General features: G+C 34.0%; 1 protein-coding gene across 2 annotated transcripts; it reads right to left on the bottom strand.

Moving 5' to 3' along the window:
* Positions 1-9478: 9478 nt before the first annotated feature.
* On the bottom strand, positions 9479-20838 carry LOC146903405 (binding / calmodulin binding protein). Of its 2 annotated transcripts, none has more exons than XM_085731322.1 (22): positions 20029-20838; positions 19184-19652; positions 19000-19085; positions 18645-18758; positions 18372-18560; positions 18139-18204; positions 17963-18019; positions 17305-17427; positions 17108-17224; positions 15688-15795; positions 15474-15609; positions 14745-14876; positions 13994-14170; positions 13304-13914; positions 12785-12962; positions 12452-12687; positions 11674-11752; positions 11309-11544; positions 10615-10804; positions 10226-10451; positions 9984-10139; positions 9479-9869 (listed from the first exon to the last, which is right to left on the bottom strand). In XM_085731322.1, the coding sequence occupies exons 1-22, from the start codon at positions 20740-20742 to the stop codon at positions 9767-9769; spliced, it is 4503 nt and encodes a 1500-aa protein (XP_085587448.1). In that variant the 5' UTR covers positions 20743-20838; the 3' UTR covers positions 9479-9766. The 2 variants fall into 2 exon arrangements, with proteins under 2 accessions (XP_085587448.1, XP_085587449.1); XM_085731323.1 differs by having other exon boundaries at positions 11674-11737.
* Between the last annotated feature and the right edge of the window lie 1176 nt (positions 20839-22014).

Here is a 22014-nt window from a genome sequence, read left to right as displayed (position 1 = left end):
GGGGGAGAGCTAGTATGAACCATCTTATCCCAATAGCGTTTATTTGGAGCTCAATATGAAATCCTATTTTATTGCGAGACCTGTTCGGATAAGGGAAACCTCCAGAGATTGCTTCGAAGTAAGATCCTTGCGTTGACCCTTTCTTGAACCAAAACCAGGGGGAGGAAAGAAAAAGGGATCAAAACTTCCCATTAATAAAGTGAGGGCTTTCCAGACCTTCCTCCACCCCCTCTTTTCATTCTCCTTTCCCATCTCACCCCCCCTTTTTCAATAAGGAAGCCCCGCTCCCTAAGAAGGGGACCCTCTCTGATAAGGAAGGAAACGAAAGAATTTCCATTTTATGACAAATCCGGTTTGATGGCTGTTAACCACAAGGATATAGGGACTCTATATTTCATCTTCGGTGCCATTGCTGAAGTGATGGGCACATTCTTCTCAGTATTGATTCATATGGAATTAGCACGACCCAGTGATCAAATTCTTGGTGGGAATCATCAACTTTATAATGATTAGCGAAATTAAATCGAGGAATCAAGGACGATTCAATGACTCTCTCCAATAGATCTCGATTTGCGGACGATGTCGTTAAAGAGTCGACACCGTTTTGCACAAGAATAAGTTCTTTGTATTGATGGACAGAAGGGCTCAGCCAGACCCGGTTCAATTCCTTTTTTTCGGGAATACCAACCAACCAGGTTCAAGTTCAAGGAAAGAGAAAGCGTAACTGCTTGCTTTTTGTCTTCTAACTCTTTTAGCATGCCTTGTGCAGGTCTCTCGGGTGTCTACGGCGGATCCGACCAGTCTCGTGATGAAGAGAAGTTTTTTCCGATCTTCTACTAAGAAAGGTATCGTCACGACAACAAAATCAACCCGGTAAACTAGTCGGGGCTCCCCATGGTTTAGTAATATGGAGGGGATAATGTCTTTTCATCCGGGGGCGAGGGTTCATTTCATTCATTATGAACTAAAAAAAAAGTCTAAGGCTGATTAGTGAGGTCTTAAAAACTTCATACAATGAATGATAAGCCATTCCATTTGTGCTTTCAGCAAGTAAGCGACGCGAATCTATGGTTTCTATGTTTCAATCGGGTACCAATTGCTTCGATACGTTTGAAAGCCTCGAGATGACAAAAAGAAAAAAAAAGGATTCTAGGTTTGTCTTGTGTCTCCGTAACAAATGGTCTATCTATTGATGGGTGAATGACGGGGATTGAACCCGCGCGTGGTGGATTCACAATCCACTGCCTTTATCCACTTGGCTACATTCGCCCCTACCCCGCATAGGTTTTAGTCTCTATCTACGATCAGATTCTTTCTGAAAATTCGGTATCTGATCTAAGGACCGACTAATATGAGGGAACCAATCCCACCGCCCACTTGTGGGGCCCCGTTTAAAGCCAGAGCGAAGTTCTGTATGGACTTTTCAATCGAAATTCGCACCAGAGTTAGGGATGGAAATAGGCCAGGCCGGCCTACAGGGGCCTACGGCCTAGCCTACGACAGGCCAGGCCAGGCTTTTTTCTTAAATAGAGAAGGCCTAGGCTTTTTTTTAAGCCTATTTAGCTTAAAAGGCCAGGCCATAGGCCTCTCAAAAAGCCTCTTAAGCCTATTAGGCCGGCCTATTTAAGTAATATGAATAATATTATTTATTATTATATTATATTTTGTATTTTTAATTAAAATATAAATTTGTAAACTTTTTCAATAATTTAAGCTTTATTAGTATACATTAATTTTTTGTATATATAAATGTACTATTATAAATTAGAATGGAAATATGATACAATATATATTCGAATTTTTTAAAACCTCGTGTTGATAATGTAAAGAGAGTTTAATTTAATTGAACTATTAGTTTGTTAGTCCATTTAAACTTAGATCACATTGCTTATTTAAAGATGTTCATAAGATATAGGCTTTTAAACAGGCTAACAGGCCGTATCAGACTTTCAGAAGGCCAGGCTCAGGCCTAAAAAGTAGGCCTATGACAGGCCGCAGGCCAGGCTTAGGCTTTAAGAAAATTTGGCAAGCCAGGCTTAGGCCTTGCAAAGCCTAGCTCGGCCTAGCCTATTCCCATCCCTAACCAGAGTGAATCGAACCGGAGACCTTGAGAGGAACACACTCCAAGATCCCAAGTCAACCACTAGGCCAACCCCAAGTGGATACAAAATAACATTTTTATAATCAAATTTATTTAAGCATATTATTTGTAGACATTTTGTCGTTGTATAATAAACTTGGGTGTTGTGAGTTTGTTCGCAGATTCATCCCATACTTTTTAAACGAATTTTGTATCCGATGTACTTTATTAATTTGAATGAATGAATATCATTTTGTTTTTTTTTTAAAAAAAAAAAATTGTAAAAGTGACTTCAATCATATATCCCATTATATATGGTATAAATATACTTTTTTTTTTATCTTCTTAAAACATGTACAAGCTCATATCTTCCATTGCGATGACGTCGTCAAACCAATTCAACAATCTAGTAGTGGCAGCAACCAAAAGACTATCTGCAATTCAAACAATGACAACAAGATATCTGAGTCCCACACACTTCCACTCAATGATGGTATAGTAACCGTACTTAACCTTGTTTTTTTTTTGTTGTTAAGGAATTCTTGGTTTATCTAAGTAGGTTCAAAAGGATGAAGTAGGTCATTGCCAGAGTTGTCTGATCTTGTCGTATAAGTGTCGAACGCTGATCTATGAAGTGACGAAGCAGAAAATAGAAAAATGGACACTTGTATGAGGTTTCTGACAGTGTCGAACAAGTGACATTCGAGTGTCAGACACTGACACCCGTTAAATACTGTGACACGTCTACTCCTAGATGTGTTTGTTTCTAATGCGGGTGTGATGTCTCAGGATGCGAGTAGGGTGTAACACTTCGGTTTGGATCAGTTTTCAATAAAAAAAATAAAACTAACTGATAATATCTTCATTAGTTTAGTTCGGTTTTTATTGCTTTTTTAAAAATGACACCGAAACAAACTAATCGGTTTGGTTCGGTTGATCGGTTCATTCAAAAACACAATTGAAAAAAATCAATATTCATACAGAGATACACGAGTTAATCCAAATATACATTTATTTTATTAGTTTCATTTTATTTTTTTAAACACACAAGTGATCAAATTTTTTCTTCAACACACACAATACATATAGACATAATATAATACAATCTTAATACAAGTCGGAGTAGTTAAAGTCTGAGAAGACTATTAGAAGAATGTTTCAATTGATCATCCGTTGAACGATTTCCATAGACAATTTGAAATTAAATTTTTCATAGAAAAAATATAAACGACAAATATGAGAATGTTTTTTTATGATAGATGACAAATACAACATCTTTCTTTAAAGTTTTAAGGCATAACATGAAAAAATTAACCAAGAGATGTATAATCTCAACAACGGGTGAGAAACAACGGTTTAGGTTGGTTCGATTCGGTTTTAAACCAAACCAAACAAGGTCGGATACTTTTTTTGGTTTGGTTCGGTTTGAATTTGTGCATGGGTGAGTGTGTTATTTGTTTAGAGTTATTACATTTGTGTATGGGTGAGTAGTTTTTGGTAGCTGCATCTTTGGAGTTATTGTGGCATTTAGGGTGGGTAGGAGAAAGAGTTTCCCATCATGGGAAAGTTGTTTGTTTACCATTGGATTAAAGTGGAGCACTGATTTTATCATGGTCTATCCACACTAAATCTTTTTTAGTTTGTCTTCAACCTTAATGACATCACTTGAATACCAACTCAGATTTTCCATTTCAGTCGAGCTTCTTGACAGCTTTAAAAATATTAGTTAAATTGTATTCCTACTATTTAATCTTCTTGATGTCCATAGACTACAATATTATTTTAATGAGTTATTATGATTCAGCTACATGATGAAATTGTTTGAAAATACATTCTCTGGCCATACTCTTCAAAATAAGACAAGAATAGATCTTTAACAATAAATTTTAATATTCATTTAGACGAATCGATTGGAACTGTACTAAATATGATAACTGAAATTTTAATGAGATATTCTGATTTGCTGAAAATATCAACAAAAGAAAACATTAGCCGGAGAAGATGACCGGAAACTCGCCGTCGGTGGCTCTCCGGCGATGTGTTCAGAATGAAAGAATAAATGATTCAATAGAGAGAACTCATAGATCGGGTTTTTTTTTTCCTTCAACAAGATTATGGCTGCCGGAAATGGCCTCTGAAGGGGATAATGGTGGTTTTTTTTGTAGATAAGACAGAAAACAGAATTGAAGAAGTGGAATAGATGCAGAGTAAGAGTAAGAGTTAGAGTTAGATGAACAAGTCAAAAGTGTGGTGATGCTGTTAGAAGTGAAATAAAAAACAAAAATTAAAGAACATGAAAATGAAGGCAAGAAAAATGTGCGGTGGTGCTGTTAAAGTGGTGGTGGAAGATAGTGTGAGAAAAAAAATCTAGTGTTTATAGAGTATAGTATTACTATGTTATTCATTTGATCTAAAGGTCAAAATCAACTTTCCCATGGTGGGAAACTCTTTCTCCTACCCACCCTAAATGCCACCTTAGTAATAAGGTGAAGCATCGCCAGAAGTGATTACTCTGACAATGGGCGATTTTGGAGCTGCTGGAAAAATTGTTTTGGTTGTTGTTCAAATGTGATCAACTTTGTGTATGTATGGTAGTGTTACTATATGTGTATTCTTTTTTTTGACTGACTATATAGTATATCACAAGAGTTCTCCTGGTCACTCCAATTAAAATGAAAAATATACTTAAAACTTAGAAATAAAAATATCAAATGAAGATAACATCAAATACTATTATAGATAATAACTATATCATGGATCATATAGCTTCTTGTGACAAGTGCATCTCCATGCCTGTGGATAAGGCTCTACAGGCTCTTCATCCTCTGGCTTTCGAGACCCTGACGTCACAAGGATGGGTATGCAAGGGGTACATTTCATGCACTTTGTTCTGCAAAATGGTGGATGTGATCCAGGGCCTACAAGCATCCTTCTTGTTAATGGAGGGACTTCTGATTTTCCTTGGGTCACCGTCCCTTGTTCAATTGCATTTGCAGCACTCTGAAAGAAAGATGAAAAAAATAAAACAAGAGCAATAATTAACTATGAATTGATTCTCAATTTTTTGTTTTATGAGATAAAATTATCAGTAAACTACAATAAGAATTGAAGTTTTTATTCATAAATCAGTGTCTTAATAATGATTTCAAATTTGACATATAGAAATAAGAATTAATAACACAACTAATAATGAACAAAAAAATTCAAGAAATGGAAAATGAAACATTGATATTGAAGTGGAATCATATTTCTTCATGTGAACTATATCAAAACGATCAACTTTATATGATTGAGTTATATCATAGAATTACAGTCTCAGGCCATGTTTTAATTAACATAAACCAATTTCATTCGTTCACAATTTACTAGATCAAGAGTTAGTTAATTATTTATAAAAAAAATAACAATTCTTGATATTACATCTATATCACACAATTAAAATGAATTCTAAAATTAACTACGATGTACAAGTTCATCATTGACAACATTTTTTTTCCTTCAAATTCATATTTAATTTAAAAAATAAAATAAATCATGGATATTAAGTCTAAAATCTAGATAAGTTTATAAATCCCTTTAGAAATCATTATATTGAACTTAAACAAGCGAATTAAATTAAAACAAATATTACACAAAACAATATTGTTTTTATAATATTGTTTTGTATAATATTTATTTAGACATGGACATGCATATATATAAAACATAAATACAAACGCAATAGAAAAAATAGACATAGACATTAGTATGAACACATTAATGTTCATCATTTCACTGGTATTCAATCGCTTCACTGGTATTCAATCGCCAAAGAAAAGCTAGTGTGTCATTACTATCGACAAATTAAAAAGAATTGTACTAAAAATGTATAATTAGAAAATATGTAATGGACAAGATAGGATCCATACCTGAAAATCTTCATAACTTAAAGGCACACGACATCCAACATCTGCGATGAAAAAGTTTAGAAGATGTTATTACTATGAAAATGAAGCAATCAATCATCAATATATAAAGGAAAATGTTAACCGGTGTCTCCGGGGCACTGGTTAAGAAATGCAAATGTAGTAATGTTATATTGGAACTTGTGCATTTAAGGTAAGTATAAAAAGTGACATTTTTAATTTAAAACTTTCCCTTTTAACTTTCTTAACCAGTGCCCCGGGACAATGGTTAATATGAACCAATTATCATAAGAAGGTATCGTAGGTTAAGAAAAAATAATGAAAGTCGAATGTGGGAGAATTGCATATTTGATGTTTTTTTTTTAATCGTCAAAATATTATTGAAACTAGATGAGCTGCAAGAGCTCCTAAGCCCCTGATCATGACACAACTATTGACAATTAACCACGACAAAAGGCAAGTGACTAAGACAAGACGTCAAGAAAAAAAAATACAACCGAAGCGGAGCAGGCAAGACTAAAATCAAAACTCAGATTAAGGGTGCCTTTGTTTCAGCTTTAAAAAAAATAGATTTTGTGTCAAAAGAATCTAGAGATTTTTTTTTAGAGATTTTAAAAAAAAATCTGAAGTTATTTGTGTTTGCCTACTATCCATAAAAATCCATTTTGTTAAAAAAATGAGTTCTAACATGCACATGTGTTATCTCCTTGTTGTTGAAAAAAATAGATTTTGAGAAAAGCTAATCCTAATAGCTTTTCATTTTAGGGTCAAAATAAATTTTTTTGATAAAATGATTTTTCTAAAAATCCTAAACAAACACTTAAAAATGAAAAAAATGATTTTTTTAAGGGAAAAAATAGATTTTTTTTGAAAAAAATCTGAAACAAACGGGCCCTAAAAGCACTCATACACCTAATTCAGCCACTTAAAACATACTCCCTCCGTTTCAAAATACATGTCTAATTTTTGCAATGTGCACTATTCACTTGACTTATTTTGATCATACTTTTTAACAAATGTATAAATACAAATATTAACATGTAAGATGTTGTTTGATTTGTCTCGGCAAATATTTTCAAAATATTAAATTTTTTACTTTAGATAATTAAAGATATTAACGGTCAAAATTGTGCATTGGGATGTGTGAAGTGGTTGACTTGAACATGTAATTTGAAACGGAGGAAGTATGAAGCAAGAAGAAACTCTATAGACACGGACACCCGACATGTAACACCTTATTTTAAATAAAGAATACTACCTCCGTCCCTAATTATAGGGCCCTTTTGAAAATAATTTTCTCAATTTCAGAACCTTTCTTAACGAACTAACTTTAATATACTCAAAACTTTTAATAAAACTTTCCACATCAAACAAAGCTTAAAAATTATTACACATTTAACTTTCAAACTTTTAATTAAACTTAAAACAAGTTCCAAAACTTGAAACGATATAAGTAAACAGTCTCAATCCAAACTCTCTCAATCCAAACTTTGATGAATCCATTAATTAGATTCTACATATGAGTTTATTTTAAAGAGGGACCAAAAGTGAATATGAAAATTTGTTGGGGACTAAAAGTTGAAGAAATTTTTATAGGGATTAAACAAAAAAATTGACATATGTATAAGGACCAAAATCACATTTAACCCTAATAATAATAATAATAATAACCCTAATAATAATAATAATAATAATAATAATAATCATGATGATGATGATGATGATGATGATGATGATGATGATGATGATAATAATAATAATAATATGATTATGGGTTTAAACCTTATTTTTCATTGATCCTTTTTATATTGAGTGTCTCTCTCCCTATTTGATTCTTATGTTTGATTATTTTTCTCCCTATTTGATTGTTTCCAACAAAACACCACGGCACGGGTACAACAAAATCAAAATATCATCTATTCATGCAATTTGACGAATCCCAACACCATTCATAATACACACACAACCTTCCAACGTGTAATGGTTGAGATCGTGACAAACACATAAAATTTAAATTGTAAGAACAATATATTTATATAAATTTCCAACAAGTATTAAGCTATAGAGTTTTTTTTATTTTTAAAGGAAAAATAAATAGAACAAGCGTTTGAATAAATATATTAACCTAAAAAGAAAGGTATACAATGGAAGAAACACATATAAAAGCATAGGAAAATTCAAAAATTAAAGTGGAGACACATGCCTGTGCTGTGACCGTGGCAAAGTTGCTGGGTTGAGGCAGCAGTAACTAGGAACAATGTGGCAACCGAGATCATAAAAAAGACACAACGAAAAAGATGAGTTTCGGCCATCAACATAGTGAAATAAAGAAATATTTCTTCAGAAAAAACTAGAACAGCCCTAATAGTGAAATAAGCACCGTGCATACACTTCTGGCGTTGAAGAAACGTGAGAAATAAATATATCAACTTCTCAAGACTTGTCAAAAAAAAAAAAAAACTTAAGATTTTTGCCGATAATATAAATTGCACCTGATTTAATGCTGATTTGATTGATTTATTTCTAAAGTTAAACTGATTTGTTCTCAGTATATCATTGTTGATTTTTATTAAATATATATTTTACTTTATTAGATACTCTCCGATACAAAAAAACTCTCCGATAAATAGAATAAAATATACTTTTACGATTCATTAGATAAATTATGCATCTAATTCTTAATATAGACTAAATACAATATAAAAGGTTAATTTCCGCTTGTAAATAAGACTGGGGTAATAAGGTAACTTTAATGTATAATATATGCATGAGTTTGAACCCCTGACACCCAACTTATTCTCTTTAAAAATATTTTATATTCTCTATCATTCTTTTATACATCATTCGATTTTTTTTGTAGTGTTTTATACATCATTTGATTACTATTATAAACAAAAATAACATTTTAGATTCATTCATTAAATGATATATATGGTATACAATAAAGACCATAAATATTTATCATAAATATACATTTCTGAAAATTAAGTGAAATAATATACATTTATGAAAATTAAGTGAAATAAACATTGAATAAATTGAAATTCATCAATTTATGTCAAACCAATTTTTTCGGTCCTCGCTTAACTCAGTTGGTATGGACAATGCATAACGTATGAAAGGTCCGGGGTTAGAACCTCGGCCACCAAAAAAAAAAGAAACCAATTTTTTCGATAGAATTAAAAAAAAAAAGTGTTATATAATTGAAAATAGAAAAATGCTTACATTTACCCTCACTAACATATGTCTTTAGCTCACATGTTAAAGATTAAAAATAATCTGACCTGATCAAAGAATTAGGCTCTTCCATTACGTATGAAGGGACATTTTGGAAAATTCAATGGCCTGTGAACAAGTGATGGAGCCTACAAATTCATTTTCTCTCTCTTTTTTTAAAATGTAATGTTGGCCAACATCTCTAGTCTCTCTTATAAGTGGCAAATTACAAACTCACCTACCAATGATGGGCACATAGTATAAATTTCATACTAAATTGAACGATAAACTCACCTAAAAATGTTTAATTACCAACTATGACAATAAGCAGTCATACAAACGTTTGATCACCAATGACAATAAGCAGTTCTACAAACGTTTAATCACCCACTATGTCGAAGAGCTCCCACTAAGAGCTTAGGGTGTTGCTGTACAGAAAATATGTAATACACATGAGGTTTAAAACCAGAATGTTAAGCAATTTCCCTCCAAAATCCACAAGATGAGGAAAGGATGCATGCAATTGCAATAATTTGCACATAGCATTAATTGACTGGAAAAAACTTCAAAGGTGTGCTAGTAGCTTCAGAATCTCAGCAACCTCCTTCAATCTTCTATCTGTGTTTTCTCTAACAATAACTGAACTAGGAGTAGGACCCCGAACATTTCTGCATTTAGGCAAAACAATTAATTGAAAACAACCGTTAGATTTCTCTCTTCATTCAATCAAATTTCATCTTAGAAAAAATAAACACGTTTTCCCAAGAGCCGAAGTGTGTGACCTTTTCTGGTAAGTGGCCTTCCTAGTAAGCTCCTCAACAAGACTGTGCAGTCTCTTTAGAAAGGCAGGAGATTTGAGTATGGTCTCAACGCCTTTTTGAGTTGAGCATATCTTCTTCAAAAGCTCAGAAGCAATGAAGAAGCCCTCCTCCTTATTCCTGAAACAAGTTTTAAAAGTTAAATATTATAAGGAAGTACATGATATATCAACTTTCAATGGCTAACCACTACAAAATATTGAAACCTCAGTAACTCCAAGACGATTGTCTGTATAGAACCCTGTCTTTGTATCAGCACTTCTAGCAGATGAGGATAGCGAGCAAGATTTCGGAGAGTTGACAAAACATGCTTTAGAACCTCTTGATCAGGGATACTCCTGCTGATTAATCGAATAAGCCGCAGCAAGGTGTCAATGGCCCCAGCAGCCACAAGTTCTTCACAACATCTCTGAGAATGCCATGTTGCCAAATCTGCAAAAAAAGAATATAGCTAGTCAGAATTTGTTGAATGTAAATAATATAGGACTTTTTATGTCTCGGGTCACCTAAATACATTCTAAATATCCACTTTTATATGCCTTGCAAAATAGAATCGGAGCACAAATCTAAAGAAACTAAACTATATAGTTCTCACCCAATGTTGAACAAGTATGAAGAATGTCACTAAGACTCTTCATACTAAGTAGCTCTGAAAGCGCTGCCAGGAGTCTGTTAATGAGACGCTTGCTGTCATCCACATTTTTGGAAGACTCTTGAAGTCTTGAGCGCAAATCCATTAATTGTTTTGTTGACTGCTGACGTGCAACGTAACCTTTCCAGTGGGACTACAAAATTTATAATTTATAATAAAAAAAGAGAAAGCAGATTAGCAAATAGAAAAAACTAAACAGACTACAATTCAGGCTCCAGTTACAATCAGAACCTGCGGAATCATAATAAATATGCACTTGTAACTTGCAAGACACTTAAGGATAAACTAAAAATCAAGTGGACGGAAGAAAAGAGCAAACTTTTGTCATAGTTAGTTCAACCCCATTACCCAATTTTCATGTTACCCACACAAAAAGAGCAACCTGGTGCAATAAAACCAGTGGAAGAGTCTAGGAAAGGAAAATCAATCACATGACAATAACTCAAACCATTGCTACTTCGTTTGCCTATTTAAGGGAGAAAGGGAACATCTGTTTTAGGGAAGCTATATAAAATTTCCGTGAAAGTGCGATGTAAATCAATATAACTGAATCAGAAATCAGCAGTCAAAAAGAATACACGAGAACCACAGTGGGGTATATGATGATAAGATGATAACTATTAATATACAACAATACCTGTATGACAACGATATGATGCCTATAAACAACGGCCTTTCGCCTAGTTACCCACCCACGAATGTGGGACTGAATAATGATTGCAGACTTTGTCATCAATTTATGTAACAAGAGATGCTTCCACCATCGTTGCAATTTCACTACTTGAAACAAGAATAGTTCCAACTGAAAACTACAAAAGCCAGTTGGTTTTGAAATGCATCCAGCAGCAACTGCACGTAGCTTAGAAGAACTGCCTACATCATAATAAGACAAAACAAAAGTATACACTATGCTGAGTAAATTTGAAAAAATAATTAAATCACCCAATTACAAGCTCAATGAAATAAATACTATAAAACAATGAAAGTATGGAAACAGAATACCTAATATCAAATTTCGAGTTAAATGCCCCCTAATATAGCGCTGGAGCTCCAATGCGGCATACTCCTGGCAGTTACGAACCTTCAGTATTAAATATGAGCAAACAAATAAAAGGCAAATAAAACTCTAATCGAAAGGCAAATATACATCACAAATTATTTGGAGCTTTAAGGCAACCCTACCCAAATTGGTTGTAGCTCAATTACCTAGCTAGTTTGAAATAATTAGGCTGTGTTAGTTAGAGAGTTAGGGTGTGAATCGTGATAAACCATAACAAATTTCGACCTCTAGACATCAATTTTCTCTCCATCACATTTAGTGTTTCTTAGAATTTGTGGTTGGGCCTAACACAACCCCACAGAACCGGCTTGTACGGTGATGAGTGCTCTTCCTATCTATCCAATGTGGGACTTGTGGTTGGGCCAGCACTATTGGGCTTGGTGCGTGGATAGTTAGGTAGCCCGAATCGATAGGCTTTGACACCATGTTGAAATTTGGGCCTATTTGTCTTGTAAGGTGAGGAGTGCTCTTATCAAGAGTAATATATATCTAATGCGGGACTTGGATTTTTCCCAATAGTGATAAAGCATAGCATATAATATACAGAAGTCATATCTGCTCCAGTTATTACTACATCTATAAATCGTTATAAGTGTATTACCTCACTCAAAATTACCATGAGCTAATAAACAGACAAACAAAAGAACGGAAGAGTATTATATCATGATTTTTTTGGACAGAAAGTAGCATATAATGATAACAAATAGAATATCACACTACCATGACATTAATATTCTGTGTCTCAACTATGGCCTTCCGTCTGGCTATCCACCCACGAGTACAAGATTGAATTATGATGGCCGATTTAGTCATTAATTTAAGCAACAAGAGACCCTTCCACCACCGTTGCAATTTCACTACTGCGAACATGAATGCTTCAAGTTGAAAACTACATAAGCCAGCTGGTCTTGAAATGCAACTACCAGTATCAGCTGAACGCAACCTGGAAGCACTACCTATACCACAACATGAGATAATAATGTTGGCAGGATATTATGAAACCACAATTAAAGAGAAATTAGATTTGCAAAAACTAAACTACCAAATAATAACCTAATAGCCGATTTCGGGTTAAATGTCCCCTAATGAAGCGCTGGATCTCCAGTGCAGCATCTTTCTGACAATTGAGTGTCTTCTGGCATTTCAAACTTCGACTGACGCTCTGGATCTTTACTATAGCATCTCTTTGAAACAAGAAATTCCGTTTCACAAGCCAACCACGGCAATGCCTCTGGAATCATTCAAATTGCAAACGTATTATTCTAAAAGTAAAACCTCAGAAAATGCAAGGCATTTCTCTAAAATTTCGAAAACCTGACTAGAATGATAACTGAATTAGTAATTTCAAAGAATAAACATAAATGGGGAAAGTCCAACAAAGAGCTGATTTGGGACTCCATGTTGACAAGTATTCATTCTAACATATGTATAACTAACATTCAGTGGCTAAAAATTCTAATAAATGTAACACCACTAACTCATTAATATTTTCGGGCTTTACCAGAAAGTCATACAAAGTATATGCAAAAAGAAACAAGATTATGAACAAAAGAACACAAGCAAACGTCTTACTTGAATCTCAACAATTTGATTCTTACGAGCACAAGCATTCTTCCGAGCAATCCATCCACGGAAAAAAGATTGAATGACAATAGCAGCCTTGGACATGGTTTTGAAGTTCTTAATAGCAATCACACATCTCCACATTCGAAAATATGATTGAATCTTTATGACAGCTTGAATCTGATTTCTAAATTGTTTTCTCAATAACCACCTACGGAAATTACACTGAATTTTAGTTGCAAATAAGTGCTCCTTCCTAGTAGACTTGCAGCATATGTAGTTTTTCCAAGCAACCTGAATGCCAATGGCTGCCTTTGTTTTAAGATCAAAGATAAGTTTCTGTTCGGCTAAATGTAGAGTTTTCTCTTTTTGATCTAGCAGATAAATATATCTAGATCGTGCCATCCAACCACGAAGGAATTTCTGAATAGTAGTGGCAGCATTCACAGTGTCTGCAGTCAAGAGGTCAGGACTTCTACATCCTTGTCGAGACCTCCAATAGAACCAACTCCTCACTGCTTGCTGGATAAGCTGTGCTGATCTTTTCAACCTCAAAAAAGAATGCCTTTGGTAGAAAAGCATGACGTACTTCTCGTATACTTCGGATTTCTTCAATATTTCTGTGTGATATAACACATGCCAATAAGTAATGAAACATAACACCAATAAATTCATGAGGTTAAATAATAAACTACATACCACATGAGAAATCATAGATTGGACCAGTAGTGAATATCATGCAGACCGACTCCTGCCTCACTTTCAGCCAAGCTCTGAAAACGGTCTGCAAAAGGGTAACACTATTTACCATCTTGAGAAACTTGCGGCGTACAACCAGTCCTCGGACATGTGATTGTATTGTTCTTGCAGCATTTTCTGAAAAACAAATTTACCATTGTCAACAAGAAAATAAAAAAGTAATTACAAAAAAAGTATAGGTTGGAGTTACAATGGGTCAATAAGCTGTAACATAGTGAAAAACAATCATACTGGTGTTGTCAATCACAGATCAAGCAAAATATTGGTTTGTTCAAAGTATGCTATGCTACAGTTCTGTAGCACCACTATTTGACACCAACTTTTGTACTAAATTGCAGAACAGTAGCAGTTTGCCTAAATTTTGCTATGCTATAAGTTTCTAGCGCCAATATTTGACAAAACAAAAATACCAACCGTTTTTATTAAGCAATGGTCATGATAAAGAAAAATAAATGCAAGTATGCAAAAACCCATTCAGATCCATCATAAATAAATGCTAATTAGGAATTAATGAGAAAAAAACTAGGGATGGTTTTATTTCAACTTGTTAGTAATTTCCGGCATAAATATCTAGAAAGTAAAAATCCACCATATATAGTATTTTTTATTTTTTTTCCCATTTCGTTGCTGTGGTAAATGTTTGTATGGTGACATAGTGGCAAAACAGGTAAGAAAGCCACAATAGGTTTACCTCTTCTAACGGAAGTGTTGCATTCTGTGATCATAGATGTTTGCAAAATAGAGATCGTTGGCTGAATAATACAGTTTCGATCAGCCATATCTTGCCACCAAGTCTGAATGGCCTTGAATTTTCTTGCGGCATCTATCTTAATAAATCACAAGACTTTGATTAAAAATATATACAAGATGAATCAAGAAAATCAAATACTTGTTTCTTGAATAAGATCGTAACGTTCTTATAATTAATTTAAGATGTTTTGCATTGGGACACAAACGCAGCCAATAAGAGAATATTGCCTAACACACAAAAATGAAGGATAGTACACTGTTGCCTATCACAAAATGCGTGAAATGCAAGTAGTCTAGCAACAGTTCCACGATACAAACTATATATAGAGATCAAATATTTCAAAGTTAAAGCCCAATTTCAAGTTCAACCAGTCTGTTACTTTTTTAAAAAATAAACAGAAATAATGATTCTTTTTCACTTCTATTCTTGAGTCTACTCATATAAATCCAACTGATACAACTACCATAACAATAAAGCCTTCATAAGTATTCAGAAGTTGGTGACAGTGGCAGAACCATTTAATAAAGGAATTTAGTCTCATAAATGCAAAATTTATTGCATGCGTCAAAATCAAATTCATACATTTATGATACAAGAAATACAAACAAATGACATGCATATGCATAATAAATAATTAAAGTTCACACCACCAAAGAGTCGACAACAAACCTTCATTGTCACCCACATCTGAATCATAAGGTTTTTGTGCTGATTCAGAACGGGAATGGCACTGTACCGTCCTCAAGTTCCTGCGATTTGTGTTTTGGCAGTCATAACCTAATAGCTTATGAAAATTTAAGTTATCCTGGAACAAAGAAAGTGAAATTTTAACATAATTTCTAGAATATCACAGTATCATGACAATAATTTTGGTTCTGCTTACCACTTTTTCCTTGACAAATAACTGGCTTGCCAGGAAAACAACCAATATCACCACACTTCGATCGCTGCAAGCACCATTATATTGAAGTAGCTCACTAATCTGAAGTACCTATAGAATAATAAACCGAAATTCCATCATCCTACTAATAGTTGAGGACTGATAGTAACATAACTTCAAATTTACTGAACTTGCATTGTATTATTTTTGTAAGGTGCATTCTTGGTGAATTATGAACTTTCAAGTGTAAGGGGGGGTGCAGTTTGGGTTTGGCACATAAAATAGGTTATAAGTTATATCAAGTGACAAAGTACATACACAATTCTTCTTTACTATAGGTTATATACTACCATAATGATTACATATTTTGATGCAATTTCAAAATGCCCGTCAATTTTATTTCACCAATCTAGTTCTATTTCAACCTTGAAAAGAATTCAACGCTGAATATATGTGATTCTCATTCATAAATAATAAATAAATAAATAAAGAAGTACAGAATGTTTTGGAGTTGTTTAGAATAGATTTAGAACCAGACAAGACAGAAGTTGAATCTGCTTGGGCAGAAGTGATTAGATCAAAACCATACATTATAGCTTATTTGGACATGCCTGGTGACCTAAGAATTTAAGCAAGTGTTTGGTAAATGTTCCAAAAATAGCTTAGGACCAACGAGCTTATTTCAATAATCTTCTTAAATAACCCTATTGTTAATAATAAAGAGTGTGTGTGTGTGTGTGTTTAATAAACGCCTGATCTAATTGTATAAATCAGTCATCGGATGAGTCAGTTGGGGCAACTTGAGAACCGTTTACTAGATTGTTGATTAACCTAGCTGCGACACTATTTATTTTATAGGCTATTATGGAGACCTTGTGAGAGTAACAAAAAAAAAAAAACTTATGTACATATCACAATTTATTTTCATAAACTCTTCAAATATTTATGCAAATGCTCATGTCATAAGATACGCCCAAATAAACTCATCACACCAACTTAATTATGTTGGTAATCTCCCATCCCACAACCTACAACACAACTACGGAAATGACCACTCCTCCTTAATCAGCCCAAAGTTTGATAATTCAAAACCAATACTTGTAGTCAAACTTTATTTTATTTCTAGCAGATACTTTTTACAACTTGTGATTTTGTCAAGGTTCAATCCCAATAAATGGTCTATATGAGTGTGTTAGATATAAAAAATTCAATTTGTATCCCTCGAGAACAGGGGCATTTTGTGGTTCTACCTTAATGGGTTTGAAACAGGACTGGTATTTAATACTAGAGTACATAAGTTAGACACTACATCAATAACGTGTTGCTATCAGTACTACCAATATATGAGATGTGAATCATGTGATCATGTCTTGACAATAATTCCATCATATGCATGCAAGTCAGCACAAATTAGAATATTTACCTCAGGAAAATTCCCTAGTAACGTGGTCAATTTCTGGGACAATATGAAATTGTACAGTGCATCTGAATACTCATTCACTGACATAATCGATGTCTTGCCACTTTTTTCATAAAGTTCCTGTAAAAGAATTGAGAATTAAAGCTAACAAACAAGAAATAATTATCAGCACTGAGAAGGGATCTAAAGAATTTAAAGACCTTCAACGAACAGACATTGTGAAGTTCCTTCTGGAAGTAATAATCAAGTAAGCACCAGATTGCTTTGCCATCAACAAGGGAGTGAAAATTGTCAACTGGGCAGTTATAATGGTCACAAACAGCCTGCAAAAAATAAGTGGCTAACATTAATTGCAGAAAAGATCAAGAAATAATTTTTGCAACCAAGGTTGAAAGAAAGTGTAACACACTAATAAAAAAAGTGGCCAACATTAATTGCAGAAAAGATCAAGAATTTTTTTTTGCAACCAAAGTTGAAAGAAAGTGTAACACACTAATAAAAAAAGCGTCACAGAACAAAAGGAAGTCAATAACAGTTTAGAATAAGAAAGACAATCTATGCAACCGTTAAGATAAAACTACAAGAAACATCATGTTCAAAAAAATTTATGGCATAAATAATATTACTAATGAACCTCTTGTAAAAAACATCTAGTACAATTACTATTACTATGCATTCTATAATCCCGCTTTACTAATTCTCATATCATACCATAAGCTGTCGGCAGTAGAGTGAATTGTGTGTGGGTATTGGGAAGCTTAGAAAGCATACATTTTTATAAATTGAATTAACGATTCACAGCATTGTCTATTTCTGAAGGAAATCTACAGGGTAGATGAAAAGATACGTGGATTGTACCTGAATCCATTTCAAAAGCAATTCCAGAGAACTAGAATTTGAACCGGTCATGAGTTCCTGTAAGGTAGTAAAGAAAATCAAAACTCAAGTATAAAAAGAAGATACGAACTTTGAGAAAACAAGGAGAGCATAGATTCTGCCATAACAATTAAATCAAAATACAACATGGAAATTACCGTGCCAAGTCCGCGAATTTTTGAAATTTCCCCAACTAAACTTGTTTTATCAACCAACAAAGGTAGCTGCGATTCCAATGAAACGGGAAATTGTGTTACTAACCAGGTTACAAGTTAAACGTAATCAAGTCCAAAGGTAACTATATTACAGAAACTAAAAAATAAGGTAAAATCCAAAGGTAATTATATTACAGAAAATAAAAAAAATAAAAAAGGTAAAATAGAGCTCAAACCTGCAAGTGAACGAACATGTTCCAGAGTAAAGAAATTGTGAGTTCTTTGTCTCCATTAACAATATCATCTGCTACAATCATTGTGTCGTCTTCATCAAGTAGCGAGACCCCGGCTAGTCTAAGATATTGTAGGGCAACACCACTGTTTACTATATTTTTCTTACGGGTGTCAGAAGGAACTGCAATTTTCTGTCCATCCAATGACAATGAATCAAAATTCTAAAATAATTGGACTATACAGAAAAATATTAAACTTGGGGTTGGATATAATACCTTGAGTATAGAAGAATTATTTTGCAAGAGATGAATAGCTCTACACAATTTTAGCCCATCTTGGAGATCTATAAATAAATCTCTGACTCGGAAATCATACTCAACAAGAGGTCCCTACAAAATCATAAAACAATCAGATTAAAAATTATGTAAAACATATCTAGAACTTGATAAGATGCCCTTCTTCACAAACGACAGCATAAACATTAAAGTGGATCATCTACTATCGTCATAATAGACCAAGACCTCTTCAACAAAAGATGTTGCAGATATGCAGATGGTAGCTTATTTGTTCTCATACTAATATACAACCTCACACAAGTAAATGAGCACAACACATAGAAGATATACGAACCTGTTGGTGAGATAGTTTGTAACCTAAAATAACCAGATGTGTTAGAAGATTGCCTTCTCCGCGCATTACATCAGATGACAGAAATTCTAATTTTGCAATCAAAAAGAGAGAAAGTCAGCCTTAAACTGTAGAAACAGCTGTCACAAAAATATTAACCACACCTAAACCATTAACAAATACTTACCCTGGATCACTTGACTGCTTGCTTTAACCCAGGATTCTGCTTTGAATAATAAAGGGGAACCACCGTCCAGTCCGTCAATACCATACTCAATCGGGAGGCAACTTTGACACTTAGCTTTATCAAGTATAAGCACAAGCAACAATATTCTCTTCAAAATCACATTCCCCAAATTTTCATAGTAACCAGACCTATAAACTCCTTCAACCATCTTGTTATATGCATATGATTTTGCGAAACCCTCGTGTGTAAAAAACAGTTTATCAATGACCATTTTTAGAAATATAACATCTTTGTCAGAATCACCATCCCCATTTGACACTAAAGAGTCCCCACCGAAAATTATATATAAACCGATTCGCAGCCAACTTGGATTATAACACATAAGGACTTTTATGGCCTTATCCTTCAACCCTAAATCCGTCACTATCGGGCAATGTGCCTTCATATTTAGCCTTCCTTCATCAATCGTCTGATAAACAAAACAACATAAATAAAAATGTGTGTCAGATTCAACAAATACTCCATATGTTTCAAAATGAGTGTCACTTCAGCACAAAAGTTGTTTCAAAATGAATGTCATTTTCAATTTTCAATGCAATACTAATTGTATTTCTTTCCAATTGTACCCTCCATCCATGTACACTACTCTATAAGCATCATTTCTACTTAGCATTTATTTATGATAGTGGAAAAGTCACTGATAATTAATAAGGATAATTTGGTAAAATAATCATTATCTATTTTTTCATCATTGCATTTCTTAATAAGTTCGTATAAACCTAAACAACATTCATTTTGCAATAATTCAAATTTCAAGCAAAACATGTGGAAGAGAGAAAACAAACCTTAGTGACTTGATTCATGACATGGAAAATATCTTCACAAGTTCCGAGACTCAAATAAACACTCATCCGCTGCTTAAAATCATCGAAGCTACACACATCCTTCAACGAATCCTTCAAGCGTGAAAACGATGAATTCTGCAAATCGAAAGCAGACACATTCTCCTTACCAAAACGCGACGAAGAAGTTGTTGTCGTTGTCTTCCTCTGTCGTTTCGGAGTTCTCCAAGTAGAATCAACTCCAACTGAATTTCCTGAAACATTATCACGTTTCCCCTTACTCATCACCGGAGAAGCATCGGCGATCTGACTTCCACCGGCGATTGAAACATCGCAACCGCAAGAAGCAGGTGATTCGAGAAGGAAATTAAGCCAAACAGTGAGCGATTTGGCTAACGATTTAAGCGATTGTTGTTTTTTGATTTGTTCGATTCTGGAGGAGTGAGATTGTTCGAGTTGAAAAGCTTTGAGTTTCTTTGAAGCGGTTGAAATGCTTTGATTTTCTTTGAGCCTCGGCCTCCTCGGGAGTGTGGTGGTGTGTTTGGATTTGGAAGCGGTGAAGAATTGAGTTTGAGGAGTATGTTGTTGAGAGAGAAAAGAAGAAGAAGAAGCGCGTTTGGGGGTTTTGAAATTAGAAATGTCTTTGAGAAGTGAAGAAGAGCGAAAAGGTGAAGGTGATGGACATGGAAGCTCGTTGTTGTTGTTACCTTCTTCCATTGATTGTTCGAATCTGGAAGAAGAAGAAGAAGAAGATTCAACTTTGGGTATTGTTCAGTTCAGAGGTGTTTTGAATTTCGAATTTCAAATGGTTGTGTGTTCGTGTGGAGGAAAGCGGGTAGATGCAATGCCAGCCCAAATCCCAACGTTAACCTTTTCTTTCTCTTAAAATAAAATAAAATAAAATAATTGATTTTAATTAAAATTGAATCGAATATAAATTTAAATTTTGTTCTCTGAAAAAAAAATTGTATATTTAAAGGATTGGAAATATATCAAACTCTTTGTTTTATTTAGAAATCTAAACTAATAGTTTTATACCGTACATCTTTATCTAGTTGATAACTCGTAAAATATGAGTCATATAACGATTTGATAAAAAACACAGATAAAAATCAATTAAATTATTACATATAATGTAGTCATGTATTCACTCATCGAAGTAATCGTGTAACAACTAGTCTCATACAGATAATGGTTAATATAACTCAATGCCATCTCACCCATTGACCACCGATGGAGAGTGAAAATTATACATCCAACCATAAAGAGCAAGAAAGTCCTCCCACACCATTTTCTATAGTTATTTTTCTCCTTCTCCCTCCCTGCCGCATTTTCCAAGTTAGTTGCCTTTGTGAGATGGTCCTCAAATAAGGACTTCAACCATGGAATACTTACATGTGCTACAAACAGTTTCGCAAACTCCTGGACCGTAGTATGCTCGACAATACCAAGTAACTATGTTGTCGGCTCAACACTCATGTCTTTAGAGATCTTTGCCTGATGAGATAACATATTTCCTTCGATCAGAATGTGTAGAAGACATATGTGTTAGTCATATCCCCAACAAGTAGATGGAAGTTGCTAGTCTCCTCAAGTTGTAAGCATGACTTGACTCGAAAATGTGGGACCCTATCAAAAGTTGTGGGAAAAGATCGAAAGTAATATCTGAATTCCATACCAATCCAAATGTGCGGGTGGGTGTATAAGTGCATCTATCTTCTTCCCATGTGTGATGTATAGGAGTACACACTCACGACTGTGAAATAAAAAATAAAAAACAGTTAAATAAATATAAACCAGGATAAACACTTGAAAGCTAAAAACACTTAAATTATACACTAATATAATTACACCTACATCAACGTCCGTCCAAGTCTTATGGGCAACATGATATGCAAATGAATGCAATAGAGATAAATTAGAAGGGCTCCCCAACAAAGGTAACAGGTGCCAGTAGCTCATGTTTGACGTCTTCGGCCCGAACGTCCT

The sequence above is a fragment of the Medicago sativa genome, chromosome 8 (assembly GCF_051527215.1).
Source record: "Medicago sativa cultivar Bolivia chromosome 8, Bolivia_mono, whole genome shotgun sequence".
NCBI lineage: Eukaryota > Viridiplantae > Streptophyta > Magnoliopsida > Fabales > Fabaceae > Medicago > Medicago sativa.
This window is presented reverse-complemented; position numbering and strand designations above follow the sequence as displayed.

Bases quoted from the DNA above. Each gene is read 5' to 3' on its own strand.
- LOC146903405 (XM_085731322.1), bottom strand. From the start codon at position 20,742: ATGGAAGAAGGTAACAACAACAACGAGCTTCCATGTCCATCACCTTCA. The intron at 18,561-18,644 runs GTATTATATCCA...TTGGATGGACAG, and splicing joins ATAATTCTTCTATACTCAAG to AAAATTGCAGTTCCTTCTGA. The intron at 11,753-12,451 runs GTAGTGTGATAT...TTAATACTGAAG, and splicing joins CACAGAATATTAATGTCATG to GTTCGTAACTGCCAGGAGTA.